The following is a 16,932-nucleotide window of genomic DNA, read 5'->3' as shown; positions in this document are numbered from 1 at the left end:
TTTTTTTCTTAAAAGTTTAGCTTAAGCTCAATATTCACATAAAACATGTCATGGAGCATTATAACACGAGACACCATCAACACTGCTCTATAGTCTTATGGAAGGATGAGAACATGGATATGAACTGCCAGAAATAAGTGTTTTTCTTTTAATAAGCAACATTGAACAGTCAAACACAGAACATGTATCACAAAAGCTAAAGTTATTATAATAATAAACTATTCCAACAAAAAAAAATACCAGTACTTTCCTGTAAACTGTAATGTCTGATCTGCCTCAGTTCAATAGCAACATCGACATATTACACCTGCTATGATCATGTCAAATAAAGTTATAAATAAAACATCCACTGAAAATAGGACATTTCTGTAAACAATCTGGGATATGTAACATTATTCCAGCATTTGAATAGTGAATATAATAATTAAAAAAGGGAGTTGTTCAAGTGTTCATCACCAGTCAAACATTCGACTAAATATTGCACATTATTCTATAGTCTATTATTAGTCTTCACGACTAGCTAATCTTTCAAATCTTAATTTCGATTTGAAACCGATTAGTCGATCAGCCCTTCACGAACACTGTCAACGTGCTTAAGAAAATCAGTGGAATTCCTAATAACACGTCGCTGTGGTCTCTACCCCTTCCTGCCTCTCCAAGGTGTGTGTGGCCAATGCAGGTACCGTCTAACCAATCAGAGAGCAGGGAAAAGGCAGCTTGCAACAATGACGATTTGGGTCTGTCACTGTTTCAGCAGTAATAGATCCAACTCTAATGCCTAGATCAGACGAGACGATATCAGTGTGAAAATGGCTGATATGGTGAGATGTTTTGCACCTACAAAGCAAACAAGCACATTTTTATTTAGCTATATAGCACATTTCATTCCAAAGAAGATACAGTGTGTAGAAGATTTAAGCCGTACCTTTGGAACAACCAGAGGCTCAATGTCCTAAGGAAAGCACATGAAGCCACTGGTAATATTTCTAATGATAGAGTTTGTTATGCTGGTGGTGAGAGAGTGTCCAGTTTAAAATATCTTGGCACCACCATATGTCAGTCCCTGAAGTGGGAGGTCAACACCAACCTCATTATAAGCAAAGACCACCAGAGGCTTCACTTTCTGCGCCAGCTCAGGAAGTTTGTTGTCGCTAGGGATGCAATGCTCCAATTTTACAGAGCCACAGTGCACACCAGCGTGCTAGTCTTCTCCATCTGTCTGTGTGGTAACTCCACCTCCTCAGAGAGGCAGCAGTTGGAGAAGGTGGTGCACACCGTATCCAAAATTATAGGACATGCCATCCCATCTGTAGCCTCTATCTACGCCACGCGGACCAGCCATAAAGCACAGAAAGTGCTAGACGACCCCTCCCACCCTGCCAGGTCCCTCTTCCAACTACCCCTCTGGAATGAGAGTTCAAAGTCTCAGAGGCAAAACATCCCGCTTTTGTAACAGTACTTACCCTGCAACTATTAGAGACAAGTCAAGTGTGCACACACACACACACACACACACACACACACACACACACACACACACAGTCAAATGACCCTGCTGTTGGCTGCTGTCCTGCTTTCAGGAGTTGGAGCGTTCCTGGAGGGAGTACGACAGGTTGGGGGCAGACGTTACTCTGGCCAAGTCCAACCTGCTGGAGCAGCTGGAGGCCCTGGGCAGCCCACAGGTAACACGCACGCGCGTACACACACACACACACACACACACACACACACACACACACACACACACACTCTCTTCTTGAGTTGAGATCAAGCTTTTAACAGCATTTGTGTGTGTGTGTGTGTGTGTGTGTGTGTGTGTGTGTGTGTGTGTGTGTGTGTGTGTCCTCAGACAGAGCCTCCAAGCCAGCGGCACATCCAGATCCAGAAGGAGCTGTGGAGGATCCAGGACGTGATGGAGGCTCTGGCCAAAAACAAGCCACAGCGGAGCACAGACAGCAGTAAGAGTCTCCAATATAACACTTTATCAAGTCACATTCATATGTATCTGATGTGATTTACATTGCCTGAGTACATGAATGCAAATGCTTATTCATTTGTCTTCCGTTATGGAAAAAGTTCAAGTTCCTCTTCTCCGTATTCAGCAGGTTTACCTGGTTCCAAACCGCTCTCCAGTCTCCAGAAGAACGAGGTAAGCTGTCACACAGCACACACTAACCACATTTACTCTCAGCTGTTTCACATGTCTTTAGCCTCTGTCTACAATTAAAAGTCTTAAAAGTCATTTTGGAAGACAGAATGAGTCTGTGGTTTTGGTAGAGGAAGCAACAGGGATGTAAAAAGTAAATATAAATATATACATGAAGGAGCTCCTGTATGGACTAGTGCATATTTCTTGCATCTCCGTGGTCAAACCAGCTCATTTCATATAAATAATCAGACATTGTTTCTGCTCACCGAGACTTCGCTCTGCTCCGCTGGTGGCCGTCTCCAACTTTAGCGGCGGCTGGTGTTACCACGGAGATGCGGGTGACGGACGGCGAGCTTGCCTGCAGTCTATTTCTGTGGGAGAAACATTGAAGCTGCTACAGTTTGCTGCTCTGCCGCATCACAGATTGCTGACTACAGGAGCCATTAGCTCAGACTGGAGGAGTATGTATAGTTGTTGCGGTTCCAGGTCGGATCACGGTCTCCCCACGGGAGCGTGCTTATGTTCCCACAGCCCTGTGTTCCCACATTTCTAAGATTTTTTTTCAAAAATTAGGCCCTCATCAAGGAGGTTTCGGTACGCTTTTTTAGTGCTCAGATCTTTTTTTTTATTTTTTTTATTTCAGCAAGTCTAATACTAGTTGTGTATTTTGTTTACAATATTGCAGACCATTTAACAAGGCACACTAAAAGATTAGATAGGTACTGGTACATGTCTAAGGTACTGAGACAACGAAATGCAGTTTAGTGTTTGGATTCATTTCCTTCTTACCAGGCTGTCACTGGGTTCAGTTTGAACTAATCTGTCATAGTGGCCTTTTTTCCAAACAACGCTGCACCACATTTCTCCAACATTCAAGGCTTTGGTTTACGGAAGTCACCTCTGAACACAAAGCCAGTTTCTGTCCTGCGTTATAGGCGCAAGTTTGACATCTGTCTGGCATATCTGTGTTTACAGTTTGTGTTTGGTAAAGCCACAGACCACAACTTTATCATCAGCCTTAGGCTACGTTCACACCGCAAGTCTTAATGCTTAATTCGGATTCTTTGCTCAGATCCGACTTTTTGTTTGTCTGTTCACATGACTTTTTAAAATGTGGCCTATATCAGATTCCAGTGGGAACTGTTTGCGGTTTTGAACTGATCCGCATGGGCAAAAGAACAATAACAATGACATCAGACGCAGCACGCTGTCGCACTAAAGTTAGGGAGGTTATGGAGGAAGTCAGCATTTTCGCTTTTATTTCAAAATGTTTGTGTAATAGCAGCCGTGACATTAATGAGCAGGTGCTGAGGAGGAGAAGAATGAAGAGAAAGAGAGACAAAATTGGCTATTTTGGCCTTTTACGGGCTTATGGCTGCAAATTGACTACAGAGGTCTGTGTGGATGCAGAGACAGAGCCAGGAGTGGTGGGACTGCGTTGTGAATAGCTTCACAGAGACGCAGTTTATAGTAGGCCTAGTCAAGTTTTTAATGTTACTGTCTGTGTCTAGGGTTAACTCCCACCGACGCGTAATTGTGACAAATGTTGATGTAGATTCACGTAAAAGTCGCATGAACTCCGCCTTGGTTGTTCACACTGTGGCCGCATTGAAAAGAAAGATTCAGGACCACATATGGAAGTGGTCTAAAAATCTGACCTGGGTCTGATTCAGGACCACATATGGAAGTGGTCTAAAAATCTGACCTGGGTCTGATTCAGGACCACATATGGAAGTGGTCTAAATCTGATTTGAAAAATTCAGATCTGGGCTAGATTTGAGTGTTCACACTACTTCTGAAGAAGTCTGACCTGGTCACTGGACCCCAAAAAAAAAAATCAGATTTGGGCCACTTTTGCCTGCAGTCTGAACGTAGCCTTATTTCCAGCATTTTCAGTGAAAAACTACTGATCCCAACTCCTCCCAGAAGTGTAGTCCAGTAAGAGCGTTTGACTTCCTTGGACTGAGACCAGCTGCTGTGTTACCTGTCAACAGGCATTGACGCTGCTGCCGCTCAGTCCGCTCAGGGAGGGCAACAGTGTGCCCCCCCGCCCGCCCCTCCCCCACTTCTACGACTCATCAGAGCGCCCCCCTCACGTGCCCCCCCACCACTCGCACCCCGGCGGCCGCCTGCCCCCCCACACGCACCGCCCCGAGGACCGCAAGGGCGGCTCCAGGAACGGCGCGCACAGCGTAAGAGCCACTGAAAGCCTTCATGTCTGCTCCATCCGTCCACATCTCTGCTCCACCCATTAGCACACAGACGTGTCTGTGGGTTCACATCCACTGTTACATTTCTTGTTCATCATTTTCACATAGGGCTGAACAATTTCGAATTGCGATTTTTCTGCCAGATATTGCGATTACGATTTGACTTGCGTTTTCTTTTTTTTTTCAAAAGTTTAGCTAAAGTTCAGTATTCACTGTGTAACAGATAAAACATGTCATGGAGCATTATAACATGAAACACCATCTTTTGATGTTATAATGCTCCATGACAGGTTTGATCTGCTCTATATTCTTATGCAGGGATGAGAACATGGATATGAACTGCCAGCAATAAGTGTTTGAACAGTCAAACACAGAACATTTATCACAAAATATAAAGATAGAAAAATATCAGTACTTTCCTGTAAACTGGAATGTCTGATAGGACTCAGTTCAACAGCAGCATCTATATATTGCACCTTCTATGATCATGTTAATAAAGTTATACAAAATAAATGAAACATCCACTGAAATAGGTCATTTCTGTAAACAATCTGTGATATGTAACATTATTCCAGCATTTATCTTATGATAAAACAGAAATATAATAATGAAAAGAGGAATGAAAAATGTTAAACCAAATGCTACAGCACACGTTCAACTAAATGTTGCACATGCGATTAATCGCGGTCTTCACGATTCATCGTTCAGCCCTAATTCTCATGTCTAATCCAGCCTAAGGGCTGAACTAATATACACTGAAGAGACCTATTCCTCAATTAGGGCCATTTTGGATCCATGTAATTCATTTCAGTGTCTGTCACTCACAGTGTCACATTCAGACCCATTCTGACCCCTTCAGACCCCTTCAGACCCCTTCAGACCCCTTCAGACCCCTTCGGACCCATTCTGACCCATTCTGACCCATTCAGACCCATTCAGAACCATTCAGACCCATTCAGACTCATTCGGACTCATTCGGACCCATTCTGACCCATTCTGATCCACTCGGCCCCATTCAGGCCCATTCAGACCCATTCAGACCCATTCAGACCTATTAAGACCCATTCAGACCCATTCAGACCCATTCTGGCCCATTCATTTGTGGAACTCCATTGTTATGAGTGTGATGTTTTCTTGTGTAGGTTTACACTTAAAGTGTGAGTGTTTTTCTGTAGCATAGAGAACTCTCCTTTATGCCTGTACTATTACAATGGCACTTCTTAGTGCTATAAAGAACCATATCTTTTCCTTGTAAAACTATGAGTTTATTCTTTTATCTTTTTCCAGAACTTTTTCTTTATTCTAAAATCACAACTTTATTCTAGAATGTTTTTACCACTTTTATCTTGAAATACCAGAATGTTTTCTTGTAAAACTACGACTTCAAATATTTTGACTTTTTAATTGAAATGTCAAGATTTGTCCCCCCCTTACAGGGTGGTCCTAATCTGTCATATACTATATAATATAATGTGAGATTTGTAAAATTGTAAAATCTAAAATTCTTCATTCTCTATTGCTCATGAAGCACTTTTTGGGGATTCGGAAGTTTACATTTGGGAGATTTGGTGTGTGTGTATGTGTGTGTGTGTATGTGTGTGTGTGTCTGGGTGTGCGTGTGTGCTGTGTGCGTGCGTATTCTGACCCTGAACAATCTCCCCCTCACAGCAAGCTCCAGACTACCGGCTGTATAAGAGCGAGCCTGAGCTGACCACGGTGAAGGAGGAAGTAGACGAGGCCAACGGTGAGGACAAGGACAAGACAGACTCCTCTGCTGAGAGCAAGGACACTGCAGCTTCAAAAGGTAGGCCTACTTCTGCAATCAGTCACATAAGGATGATGCTCTTATACTTAAGGCCTGCTTTAAATCCACGCCGTGGTTACGTACGTTACAGTAGGTACGTGTAGATAGGGACCCTACGACGTAGCCTGATGTGCACATCTCAAAACGACCAGAACAACTGTGATTGGTCCACTTGGCCGTGGCTTGGTAGCGTTGCATTTCCCCTAGTCTACATCCACGACGTTCCACTTCCAGGATTGCTGCGGTGCCAAATAAAATACCATGTCGGGCTAGTAAACATAGCAACTCACTTGCCCAATCAGGTAAGTGGTACAAAAGAATTGAACAGCCCCTTTTCAGCATCATATTTGTACTCTTGTGGTCTCCTAGAATAGGTGTACATGCTGTGATGTTCAAAAAGCATATTATGTTTCTCATACTGCCCATTGCTGCAGCTCCTCTGCCTGAAACACTCTGTCTGAGCTCTTGGCCCAGTCTGCTCTGATTGGTCAGCTGGCCCACTCTGTTGTGATTGGTCAACCAAATTCAAACAAGCCACTGGGCGGGCTGTGGTTGCTCAGGCAGCAGCTATGGGCAGCACATATGAAACACTCGTCTAGCTTTCTCCATTAGTGACTACACTATGGAAAGTGTTGTCTGTGGGAGAGAAAGCTCAGTTTGGAGTGAAATGTGTTTTTTTGTATTTTTGGCATCTATTACATACACAGAAAATGATATAACACACTAAAAGATTGGGGGGAGGAAGCACAATAGGTGCTCTTTAAACACATCAGATCAAAACCGATTAATGGAGCAACTGCTAGCCATTAGCATTACAGTGTAAGTGTTTCACTTGCATTTGGCCTTAAAATAGAAATAGGCCTATGCAAACAGCAACTCCTATGCAGACTGCAATTCTTCCTAGCACACCCCGCATTCCCGCTGGGTCTCCATCCTCCCCGCCGTTACTTTGCTCGGACGGCAAAGTCACGTTAGCGAAACAACAGAACTGGAAATTCCTTCTGCCTCCCTGAAGTCACTGTGCGGCAACATTTTGCCTTCCCTGTGAGTGAGTTATAGAAACAAACAAGGAACGGTAAAGCGGTAGACAAAGGAAATCTGGGTTCTACATGTCTTCTATTTTCCCTGAACATGTTTTTGTATCTTTTGTGAAATGAAGCACGTTAACGTTTGTGCCACAACATGAGCAATTAGCCCGACTGCAGTGTTTGTTTGCTAATGTGTAAGTGATGGAGTGTCCTGTCATCTCTCCAACAGTGCCCCCCTACCCGGTGGGCATCATTCCTCCCAGGACCAAATCCCCCATGAGTCCTTGTAGGACTCCTCCCGAGTCCTCCACTATTGCCTCCTATGTCACCCTGAGGAAGACCAAGAAGCCTGAATCCAGATCAGTGAGTTTTGCCCTCAACATCGACGGAGACAAAACAATTGTTTAGACAAAATGGAACGATTCCATTTTAGCAAATGTGACCGAATCGAGCGAGAACACTGATGTTATTTGGATGGCTGTTATATAAGTTGCAACTAATGCTGATAATAATTAGTTAATGGTTAAGAAGTGGTCTATAAAGCATCGAGTAACATTCATTTGGCATCATTAAATCTTTTTTGGTGAGCTATAAAAGAGATTATTATTTGATCATAGCTGTCTAACAGTAAAATAACTTTTAACTAAAGTTGAACTAACTATCAATTTACCACTTGTTAGCGACGGTTATTATAAAGTGTCACCGATAAAATGAAGTGAATGACCTATTTCTGTTGTTTCACATATGGGCCTACACTTAGGGTTTTTAGTTTTTAGTGTTTGTAAGTATTTATGTATTCTCATGATTCTTGAGAATATGATTCTTATTAACTATGTATCGTATGTTGCATCTGAATGTGTCTAGCCACAAATGAAGTTCCCTCATGGGAAGTTCCCTCAGCCACAGAAATAGCACGGTCAAACGGATATCTGGGACACTCCCCCGCAGATTTAAAACCAAGCCCATACATACTGACAAGTTTGACATGGTCGGGCAGTCAGGGATCATTCTCTAGGAAGCTTTAATTTCCACAGCATATGTCATGCTACTTCAGCAGTTACTTTGTGAGATAGCTTTGGTTTGGATGAGAGCCGACATTTAGGCTAGGAAAGCAAAGAACAACGGCCCAGAGTTTAATGTAAAAAGAATGTAAGACTGAGTGTTTTCGTGTACAGGACCGTCCCAGGAGTGCAGTGGATCAGACAGGGTTTGGGGAGCGGGAGGTGGGGAGAACGAGGATGAGTGTGGAGGAGCAGCTGGAGAGGATGAGGAGGAACCAGCAGGCCTCGTCGCTTCGAGAGAAGAAGAGAGAAACGCCATCCCGCTCGCCCTCCTTCAGCAAAGACAGCCCTTCCATTATCCAGCAGGTGATGTCACACACACACAGCACACACACACATCACAAACACACACCACACACACACATCACAAACCCATTACTCACACACACATCACAAACAGATCACACACACACCACACACACACACACACACACACACATCACAAACCCATTACTCACACACACATCACACACACATTACTCACACACACACATCACAAACATATTACTCACACACATTACTCACACACATATCACACACACACCACACACCCACATCACAAACACACACACACACACACACACACACACATCTCTCACACACACACACACATATCTCTCACACACACACACACACACACACCACACACACCACACACACACACACACATCACACACACACACACACACCACACACATCTCACACACCCCACACACATGTACAGTAGGCCTTAGCTGAACTGCTATTCCATCTGTTCTGGAAATGTATACATATCCATAAACTGGCTAGATATTTGTAGATTTATCTTGGATAATATTCTCTGTAACTTTGAACTTTTACTGGAAAATGTATTTTTTTGCCAGATACCATATATATATCAGAAATAATATTATCTTATCAATCTCATCATATTCTTTGCAAAGTTTTACGTTCATAAAAGTAAATATGCCAAAGTAAAACCTTACATTAATGTTTTTAAGAAAGAAATGTGCTATACATTAAGACAATAACTTCATCAAAAAGCCATTAATACTGGAAGACTGTGCTCCATATTTACAGTTTTTAACTTCATTTATTATCTTCTTTGCTGACCCCTGGCATGTTTTATATGACTATTTTTTTGCCGTTTTTCTTTTTCCTCTCTTTTATATATATTATATATATATTTTTTCTGTGTATTTTTGTTCCTACCTTTTCCTTTGGCCTTAGAAACATCAAACATTATCAAACATTTTCAAACCATCAGTTAATTTAAGTGTGTGTCTGTGTGCATGTGTGTGTGCATGTGTGTGTGCGTGTGCAGAGTCGGTTCCAGGCGGAGGGGGCGTGTGCAGACCCTGTGGAGCTGGAAGCGGCTCTGCAGCAGCTGAAGGCGGCTCACATGGAGCGGAGCAGGGCGGCTGCTGAGGCTCAGCCTGCCCCACAGGTTCATGGGATATTATTTTTTCAGTAGTTGTGAACTTTACGCTGTCCTAGCAACCAGTTTTCATCCTAAACAAATCCAAATTTTATGCAAAATACAAAAACTAAACATAAAGTGCAAATACATGTTTATCGTCTTTTAATGAAATCATTAATTTCATTAAATAAGAATTGCTTACATTTAAATTAACTGCAGACGCAGTATTACATTATCAAATGCATATCTACATATGTAATAGAGCTAAAAAGATGAATCCATTAGTCGTCAATTATTAAAGGTGCTCTAATCGATGTCACACGTTTTTTAGGCTACAATATTTTTTGTCACATACAGAAAACTCTCCTCACTATCTGCTAGCTGCCTGTCCCCTGAACACACTGTAAAAAACATCTCCTCACTATCTGCTAGCTGCCTGTCCCCTGAACACACTGTAAAAAAACATCTTCTCACTATCTGCTAGCTGCCTGTCCCCTGAACACACTGTAAAAAAACATCTCCTCACTATCTGCTAGCTGCCTGTCCCCTGAACACACTGTAAAAACATCTCCTCACTATCTGCTAGCTGCCTGTCCCCTGAACACACTGTAAAAAACATCTCCTCACTATCTGCTAGCTGCCTGTCCCCTGAACACACTGTAAAAAAATCTCTCACTATCTGCTAGCTGCCTGTCCCCTGAACACACTGTAAAAAAAAAACATCTCCTCACTATCTGCTAGCTGCCTGTCCCCTGAACACACTGTAAAAAAAAAAACATCTCCTCACTATCTGCTAGCTGCCTGTCCCCTGAACACACTGTAAAAAAACATCTCACTATCTGCTAGCTGCCTGTCCCCTGAACACACTGTAAAAAAAAAACATCTCCTCACTATCTGCTAGCTGCCTGTCCCCTGAACACACTGTAAAAAAAAACGTGGTCTCTGTAGACAGCCCAGGCTCCACAAACAGCAACAAAAACAAACTGGCCAACCTGCACCACCAAACATAACAAACAGTGTTCCAGCCAATAACAGACAAGGTTTGATTTGGGGGTGGGGGTTGGGGGATTAGGAAGGGAAGGGGATGGGACAGGATGAGGAGGAGGGGGGGGGCGAGCTAGCTTCGTTTTGTTTGAAAATACTTTGAACGTCAACAAGAAGTGACATCAGCCAACATCGCTTAGAGCACCTTTAAATGACTCGCCAATTATTTTGATAATCGATGAATCGGTTTGAGTCATTTTTGAATAAAGAATAGTAGAAATTCTCTGATTCCAGCTTCCTAAATGTGATTATGTTCTAGTTTCTTCTCTCCTCTGTGACAGTAATCTTTGAGTTGTGGACAAAACAAGACATTTGAGGACGTCATCTTGGGCTTTGGGAAACACTGATCCACATTTTAGAGAAAAATCTAATCCATTCATGCAGAAAATAATCCACACATTAATCAACAATGAAAATACTCATTAGTTTCAGCCCTAATATGTACAAAGTTCTAGTTATACTATTTTACATTGGTTAATTTTAATGCCATGCTTTGCCATTTTTTTATCAGGATCATCAGTGATTAAATATGACCCATATATGTACTGTAATGCATGACATACCATCACCAATAAACTGCAACGCCTCATGCACATTTCTGATGATGACTGATGATGACTGTACAAACAGCTCATGACATTCTATTATTCTATTATATTCTATTTCCGTCTCCAGGAGGTGCAGAGGGTGGACAAGGTGAAAGATGAGGTGCAGCGTGACGGGGACGGTCATGGGACCCTGCAGAGCATGAAGGAGGCCAACAGCACAGACAGTGAGGTACTGTAGACAAGGCCTGCACTGCAGGGCGACATTTTCCATATAAACATGCTATGTAGGCCATGATCCAGTGGTGGAATGTAACTAAGTACATTTACTCAAGTACTGTCCTTAAGTCCAAATGTTGAGGTACTTGTCTTTTCTTTTCATATCACTTTCTACTTCTACTCCGCTACATTTCAGAGAGAAATATTGGACTTTTTACTCCACTACATTCATCTGTTCCAGCTTTAGTTACTAGTTACTTTAGTTACTCCACTACATTCATCTGTTCCAGCTTTAGTTACTAGTTACTTTAGTTACTCCACTACATTCATCTGTTCCAGCTTTAGTTACTAGTTACTTTAGTTACTCCGCTACATTCATCTGTTCCAGCTTTAGTTACTAGTTACTTTAGTTACTCCACTACATTCATCTGTTCCAGCTTTAGTTACTAGTTACTTTAGTTACTCCACTACATTCATCTGTTCCAGCTTTAGTTACTAGTTACTTTAGTTACTCCACTACATTCATCTGTTCCAGCTTTAGTTACTAGTTACTTTAGTTACCTAGACCACACTCTATCATTTACAAAGACCCAACAATTCCAGTAATTCAGTATATTCAATTCAATGTTCAATTTGTTCAATAAAAGAATGTTGGAAATGATTTCCTTTCATTTGTTTTAAATTCAGCAAATTAATTAACGTATTTTAGACAAATTCCTGTGAGCTAAAACGTTCAGATTTCCAACTATTCTGAACACTCCGGTTTCAACAGTTTTTTCTACTCTCAGCTGAGTGTTAGGCTAATCTAAGGCCGGCTACACACACTTTCTGTTGCGTGTCAGCTGCGTGGCGGCTGCGTGGATTTTTCTGTGTCTTTTCACACCAGAAACGTGTCTGACTGCTACACACATGTATGTTTCCCATTGATTACTGCACTCAAGCAGTATACTTCATGTTAAACATAAATATATACTGATTTGATAACAGCAAAGACAACGTCGGCAGTATTGACGGCAAAATAGGCTACAGAATATTTCGTTCTGTATTGACGGGTACAATATTTGAAAATCGATAATTATTATTTTTAATTACATTTATATCTGCATTTATGTCAAAACCTAGAGACTTTCAAACATCATGTCATTTATTATGTATATATTATATATATAATATATATATATATATATATATATATATATATATATATGTATTTGTCTCTAAATGACATAAACATCTTTTCCTGTTCTATTTTGCCTGGAAACGCTTCCAACACGCTTGCGTGTCGCGTGAAAAATAGGCGTTGTTCCTATTTCTAGCATACATGTGTTTTCGGCTGCGCCTGAGACGTGCGTGTCACGCAGGCAGTGTGTAAGCTCTAACCTGTTACCATGGGAGCCGAAATATAAACGGACACGCCACGCAGCTGACACGCTCACGCGACGGAGCCAGTGTGCAGGAGGCCTTAGCTGGCCTTCTATGATTGGTCACCTGCTCCAGGTAGGCAGGACTGGAGTGTTTTTTTTAAGCTACTGCGGTGGTGTAAACATTGTCGCATGTAGCTACATGCTAACGGCAGTAAAATGTCATCTTGGCTGCCAGTGTTGTTAAATTCTCCTGAAACATCAAAAATCACTGCTGAAACATGTCCGATTGGGTAGTGTTTGGTTCATTAGCCTTTATCTGCGTTATTGACAGTAGAAAGTGCCGCTTTGTTCCACTACAATCTAACGTTAGCCTAGTGCTAATTATTAGGTAGCTGCATGCTAACGCCAGATAGCTGTAATCTTGGCTGCCAATGCTGGTCATTTCTTCCCAATTTCGGGGTGACTTTACTGCTGGGACATGTCCGGTTGCCCATTTCAAAGTTTTCTTAATACATCCATGATTTCAACTAGTGAAATAAAACTGGAGATTCCAGGAAACACGCTGGCCAATCAGAGCAGACTGGGCTTTTTTCGGGAGGAGGGATTAAAGAAACAGGCGCTCCAGCAGAGTGTCTCATACAGAGGGTGAATACAGGTGCAGCAGCCATGGGCAGTTTGAGAAAGATAAAGTGTTTTTTTAACATTAAAGCATGTAAACATGTTCTAGTACAAACACAAAATACAGGTATACTGTAATCCTGAAACTGCTATGTAATAGTTGCCCTTTAATATCTGTTAATTTATCGCAAGTATTATCGTTATCGCAATATTCAACAACGTTATCACATTTTGCATATTTTCCTCATATCATTCAGCTCTAATTAGTGCCAACTGCATGGACAAATCAATCAATGAAAAATAAAAGCATAACACTTTACATACTAATAGGAATTGAACGAAAGTCCCAATTTAACATCCTGTCATTCAATGCCTGCAGACACAAGCCAGCAATATAATGTATTCCATGGCTAAACCGCCAGTGTGTGTGTGTGTGTGTGTGTGTGTGTGTTCATTTCATTGTCAATCAAATCTGATCAAAACACAACCACACAGTTCTGATGAAGCAGATTAACGGGGGTTTTGGAGTGTTAGACTCTTTATGAATAGGATTGCAGGGGCTTTAACACAGCTCAGTCAGTGAGCCAAACTACACAAATACCATTTTGATGAGTGCGCTGTAATGTACACGTAAGTGCTCTGGGATTAAACATAATGGTATCCCGAGCAGTTCTGGTAGTAATACTGCTGCTATGTGATTGAAGTGGAATGATGTACCATGTTGTCAATATAACACATGTTGTTCTGGCAGTAGACGGTGTAAACATTACGCTGTAGTCCTCTTGATTGTCTCTACTAGAACCTAACACCAAAATAAGGGAGAATATAATAGTTAATGACAGCATGATGTTTGATTCTAAAGTAAACTAGCCAACAATATAACGGTCTACAAGTCCAGCTGAGATGATCAGACCATTAAACACACAACTGGTTGGATCCTTTTTTTTATGCTTTTAACACTCTTTTTGACACTTTCAACACTTTTTCATTTCCAGTTTCTAAAATGTGAGGATTTTTCTGCATTAAGTACTTATTCCTGATTATAGTTACATTAGTCTCATGTTGCCAGACCTTCCTCCACAGCGCTGCAGAGGAAGGTCTGGCTAGTCCACACAGCATTCCTGGATGGGAGAAAAACGTGCTCTGGTTTATTGACATTTCTTTAAACCAATCACAATCATCTTGGGCAGAGCTAAGCTCCAGACGGAGTCACGGTGCCTCTGCTAAATAGTCTCAGGAAGGAACTTGTTTTGGTGGAACATGTGTACGTTCTAAAGTAGTTTTAGTCGTGCAACAGAAAACTCCGATTGGACAGATAGTCTAGCTAGCTGTCTGGATTTACCCTGCAGAGATCTGAGGAGCAGTTAACCATAGTCCTCACAAATCCACCAGAGGTTAGAACGCCAACACAAAGTCAGAGGAAGGGGACGGACATCTGACTGAAAATGAGGGACATCCGGCGGAACCGGAGCAATCCCAGAAGTGGAATGTTGTGGATATAGTCTGTAGTTACTAGTAACCGTAGCTACTTCTTCCACCGCATTTTATAGTAAACTGGTACAGTGCAGTCTGCAGGGGCAGCAGGTGGAAGAGAACCAAAGGAACTCTAACACACAGCGTCACTATACACAGCTGTCTCTGATGTAATGCACACAGCAGATAATCACCTATTGTGGATGGAACATCTGCGCTTGTAATCTGGGAAAATAACAGAAGATTTGTGGGAATGTGGAAGGAGCCAGGTTGGATTTAAGGGCTTTATCCTGTGGATGTAACCAGGATTGATAGCTGGGTGTGGGCTGCTCTCCACACCACCCTCAGTCCACAGCACAGACAGACGAACATGTCCTCAACGTATTTATTGCATTTCCCTCTGCGTTTTCATTCTTTCCTTTTGTATTATTATTAGTAATATAAGTTCAACAATATCATGACAGCACAAAACCAAAGTCTTGCTGAGAAAGATACGCATCACTAGTCTGGCAATGCATGGAACAACACTGACAGCACACTTCTTTACTACTTTTCTAATAAAAACACTTTTGTGTGTGTGTGTGTGTGTGTGTGTGTGTTTCAGCTGTGTGAAAGCCAGAGGGTGGTGATTGTAGACCTGGGTGCGGAGCCTCAGCGTGTGGAGATTGTAAACCTTCACTCTTTTGAGGATGATGAAAGCAGAGACCAAGATCTGACTAGCTCACCAACAAACACCACCACTGACAACAGGTAGGTGTGTGTGTTTGTGTGTGTGTGTGCTGAATGAGTGTGAGTATGAGATGTTTTTGGAGCCAGAAGGCGAAGAAGAAGACATACTTTATTGATCCCCAGGGGTGCAGATTACATCTTTACACTCCGTTGTTACACACACGCTAGGCCCGAAAAACACACACATGCACCAACAGGACCCAATACATGCACTAATGGATAGGGGGCAGAGTGAGGGGGCTGCCCACTACAGGCGCCCCGAGCAGTTTGGGGTTCGGTGGCTTACTCAAGGGCACCTCAGCAGTGCCTGAAGTGACACCTCTCCAGCTACCAGTCCGTACAGGGAATTGGACCGGCGACCCCACGGTTCGCAAGTCAAGTCCCTACGGACTGAGCTACTGCTGCCCCGAAATTAAAAATAATGAAATGAAATTAGTGCGGAACAAGGCCAAAGGGATCTCAATGATTACAAAATACTATGAATAGCAGTTCTTTTGCTTGTCCTAATAGTATGTAGTATAGCAGTATTGCGTCAGAGTGACCCATTCTCCTTCGGCTCATTGCAGCTTCCAGACTCCTGAGCCTGAGACACCGAGCCCGGAGCCGAGGGAGGACGAACCAGACGCGATGCAACAGAGCGCCAGAGAGGAGAAGCTGGAGCTAACAGCAGACGACAAGAAACACAACAACAACAACAACATGTTGGCTTGTAAGTGACACATCTGTGTCAGTCAAACCTGAGACCACGTTTCATGCTGGCCCAAATCCCTTCTGTTGCACTTGCTCCCCAATTTCAATTACAGTTTTGAAATGAACTTGCTATTCTGTCACTTTGTAAAATCTCACTTATGCATTCCCAGACGCTCTTGACATTCTAGCATGTTGTATGCCCAAAAGACGTTGCAGGGCAGTAGCTAAGATTTAAGGCCGTTAAACACCGGGGGCGTGGCGAATAAACGGCACGAAAATGCAAATAAACGGCTGCGATTTTTTCGCATCAAAACTCTTCGCAGCGATGCAAATTTGCGACAGTTTTCAACAAAACGTTTGGGATATTCACTCAAGCTCATCATGTCGGTGGGACAGTTTGAGGTCATAACCACCGGAGGTGTACAGTGTCTTGTTTCCCCAGCTGCTGGGTTCGAGGGGCGGGGGTTAGCTCCGGAGACTCCAGCCCTGTCTCCCCCCCTGCCCGCAAAATACTGGTAAACAGTACGTTCTATGTTTAGGGATATCGCGATGACGATAAAAAATGATATACTGTGCAGCCCTAGGTACAACAATGAATA

At 42.5% G+C, this 16,932-nt stretch overlaps 1 protein-coding gene across 3 annotated transcripts in view; it reads left to right on the top strand.

The window, feature by feature from the left end:
• Nucleotides 1-16,932, top strand: part of plekha5 (pleckstrin homology domain containing, family A member 5) — a 248,798-nt gene that overhangs the window by 226,128 nt on the left and 5,738 nt on the right. For all 3 annotated transcript variants that reach the window (XM_078243205.1, XM_078243203.1, XM_078243204.1), the window contains 10 exons: nucleotides 1,581-1,682; nucleotides 1,850-1,958; nucleotides 2,103-2,149; nucleotides 6,028-6,163; nucleotides 7,421-7,554; nucleotides 8,367-8,558; nucleotides 9,556-9,678; nucleotides 11,371-11,472; nucleotides 15,519-15,664; nucleotides 16,210-16,352. In XM_078243205.1, the coding sequence (XP_078099331.1) occupies nucleotides 1,581-1,682; nucleotides 1,850-1,958; nucleotides 2,103-2,149; nucleotides 6,028-6,163; nucleotides 7,421-7,554; nucleotides 8,367-8,558; nucleotides 9,556-9,678; nucleotides 11,371-11,472; nucleotides 15,519-15,664; nucleotides 16,210-16,352 (1,234 nt within the window). The remainder of the gene's footprint in view (nucleotides 1-1,580; nucleotides 1,683-1,849; nucleotides 1,959-2,102; nucleotides 2,150-6,027; nucleotides 6,164-7,420; nucleotides 7,555-8,366; nucleotides 8,559-9,555; nucleotides 9,679-11,370; nucleotides 11,473-15,518; nucleotides 15,665-16,209; nucleotides 16,353-16,932) is intronic.

Source organism: Sander vitreus, chromosome 23, assembly GCF_031162955.1.
Source record: "Sander vitreus isolate 19-12246 chromosome 23, sanVit1, whole genome shotgun sequence".
Lineage (NCBI taxonomy): Eukaryota > Metazoa > Chordata > Actinopteri > Perciformes > Percidae > Sander > Sander vitreus.
The sequence above is the reverse complement of the archived record's forward strand: the minus strand, read 5'-3'. Positions and strand labels throughout refer to the sequence as shown.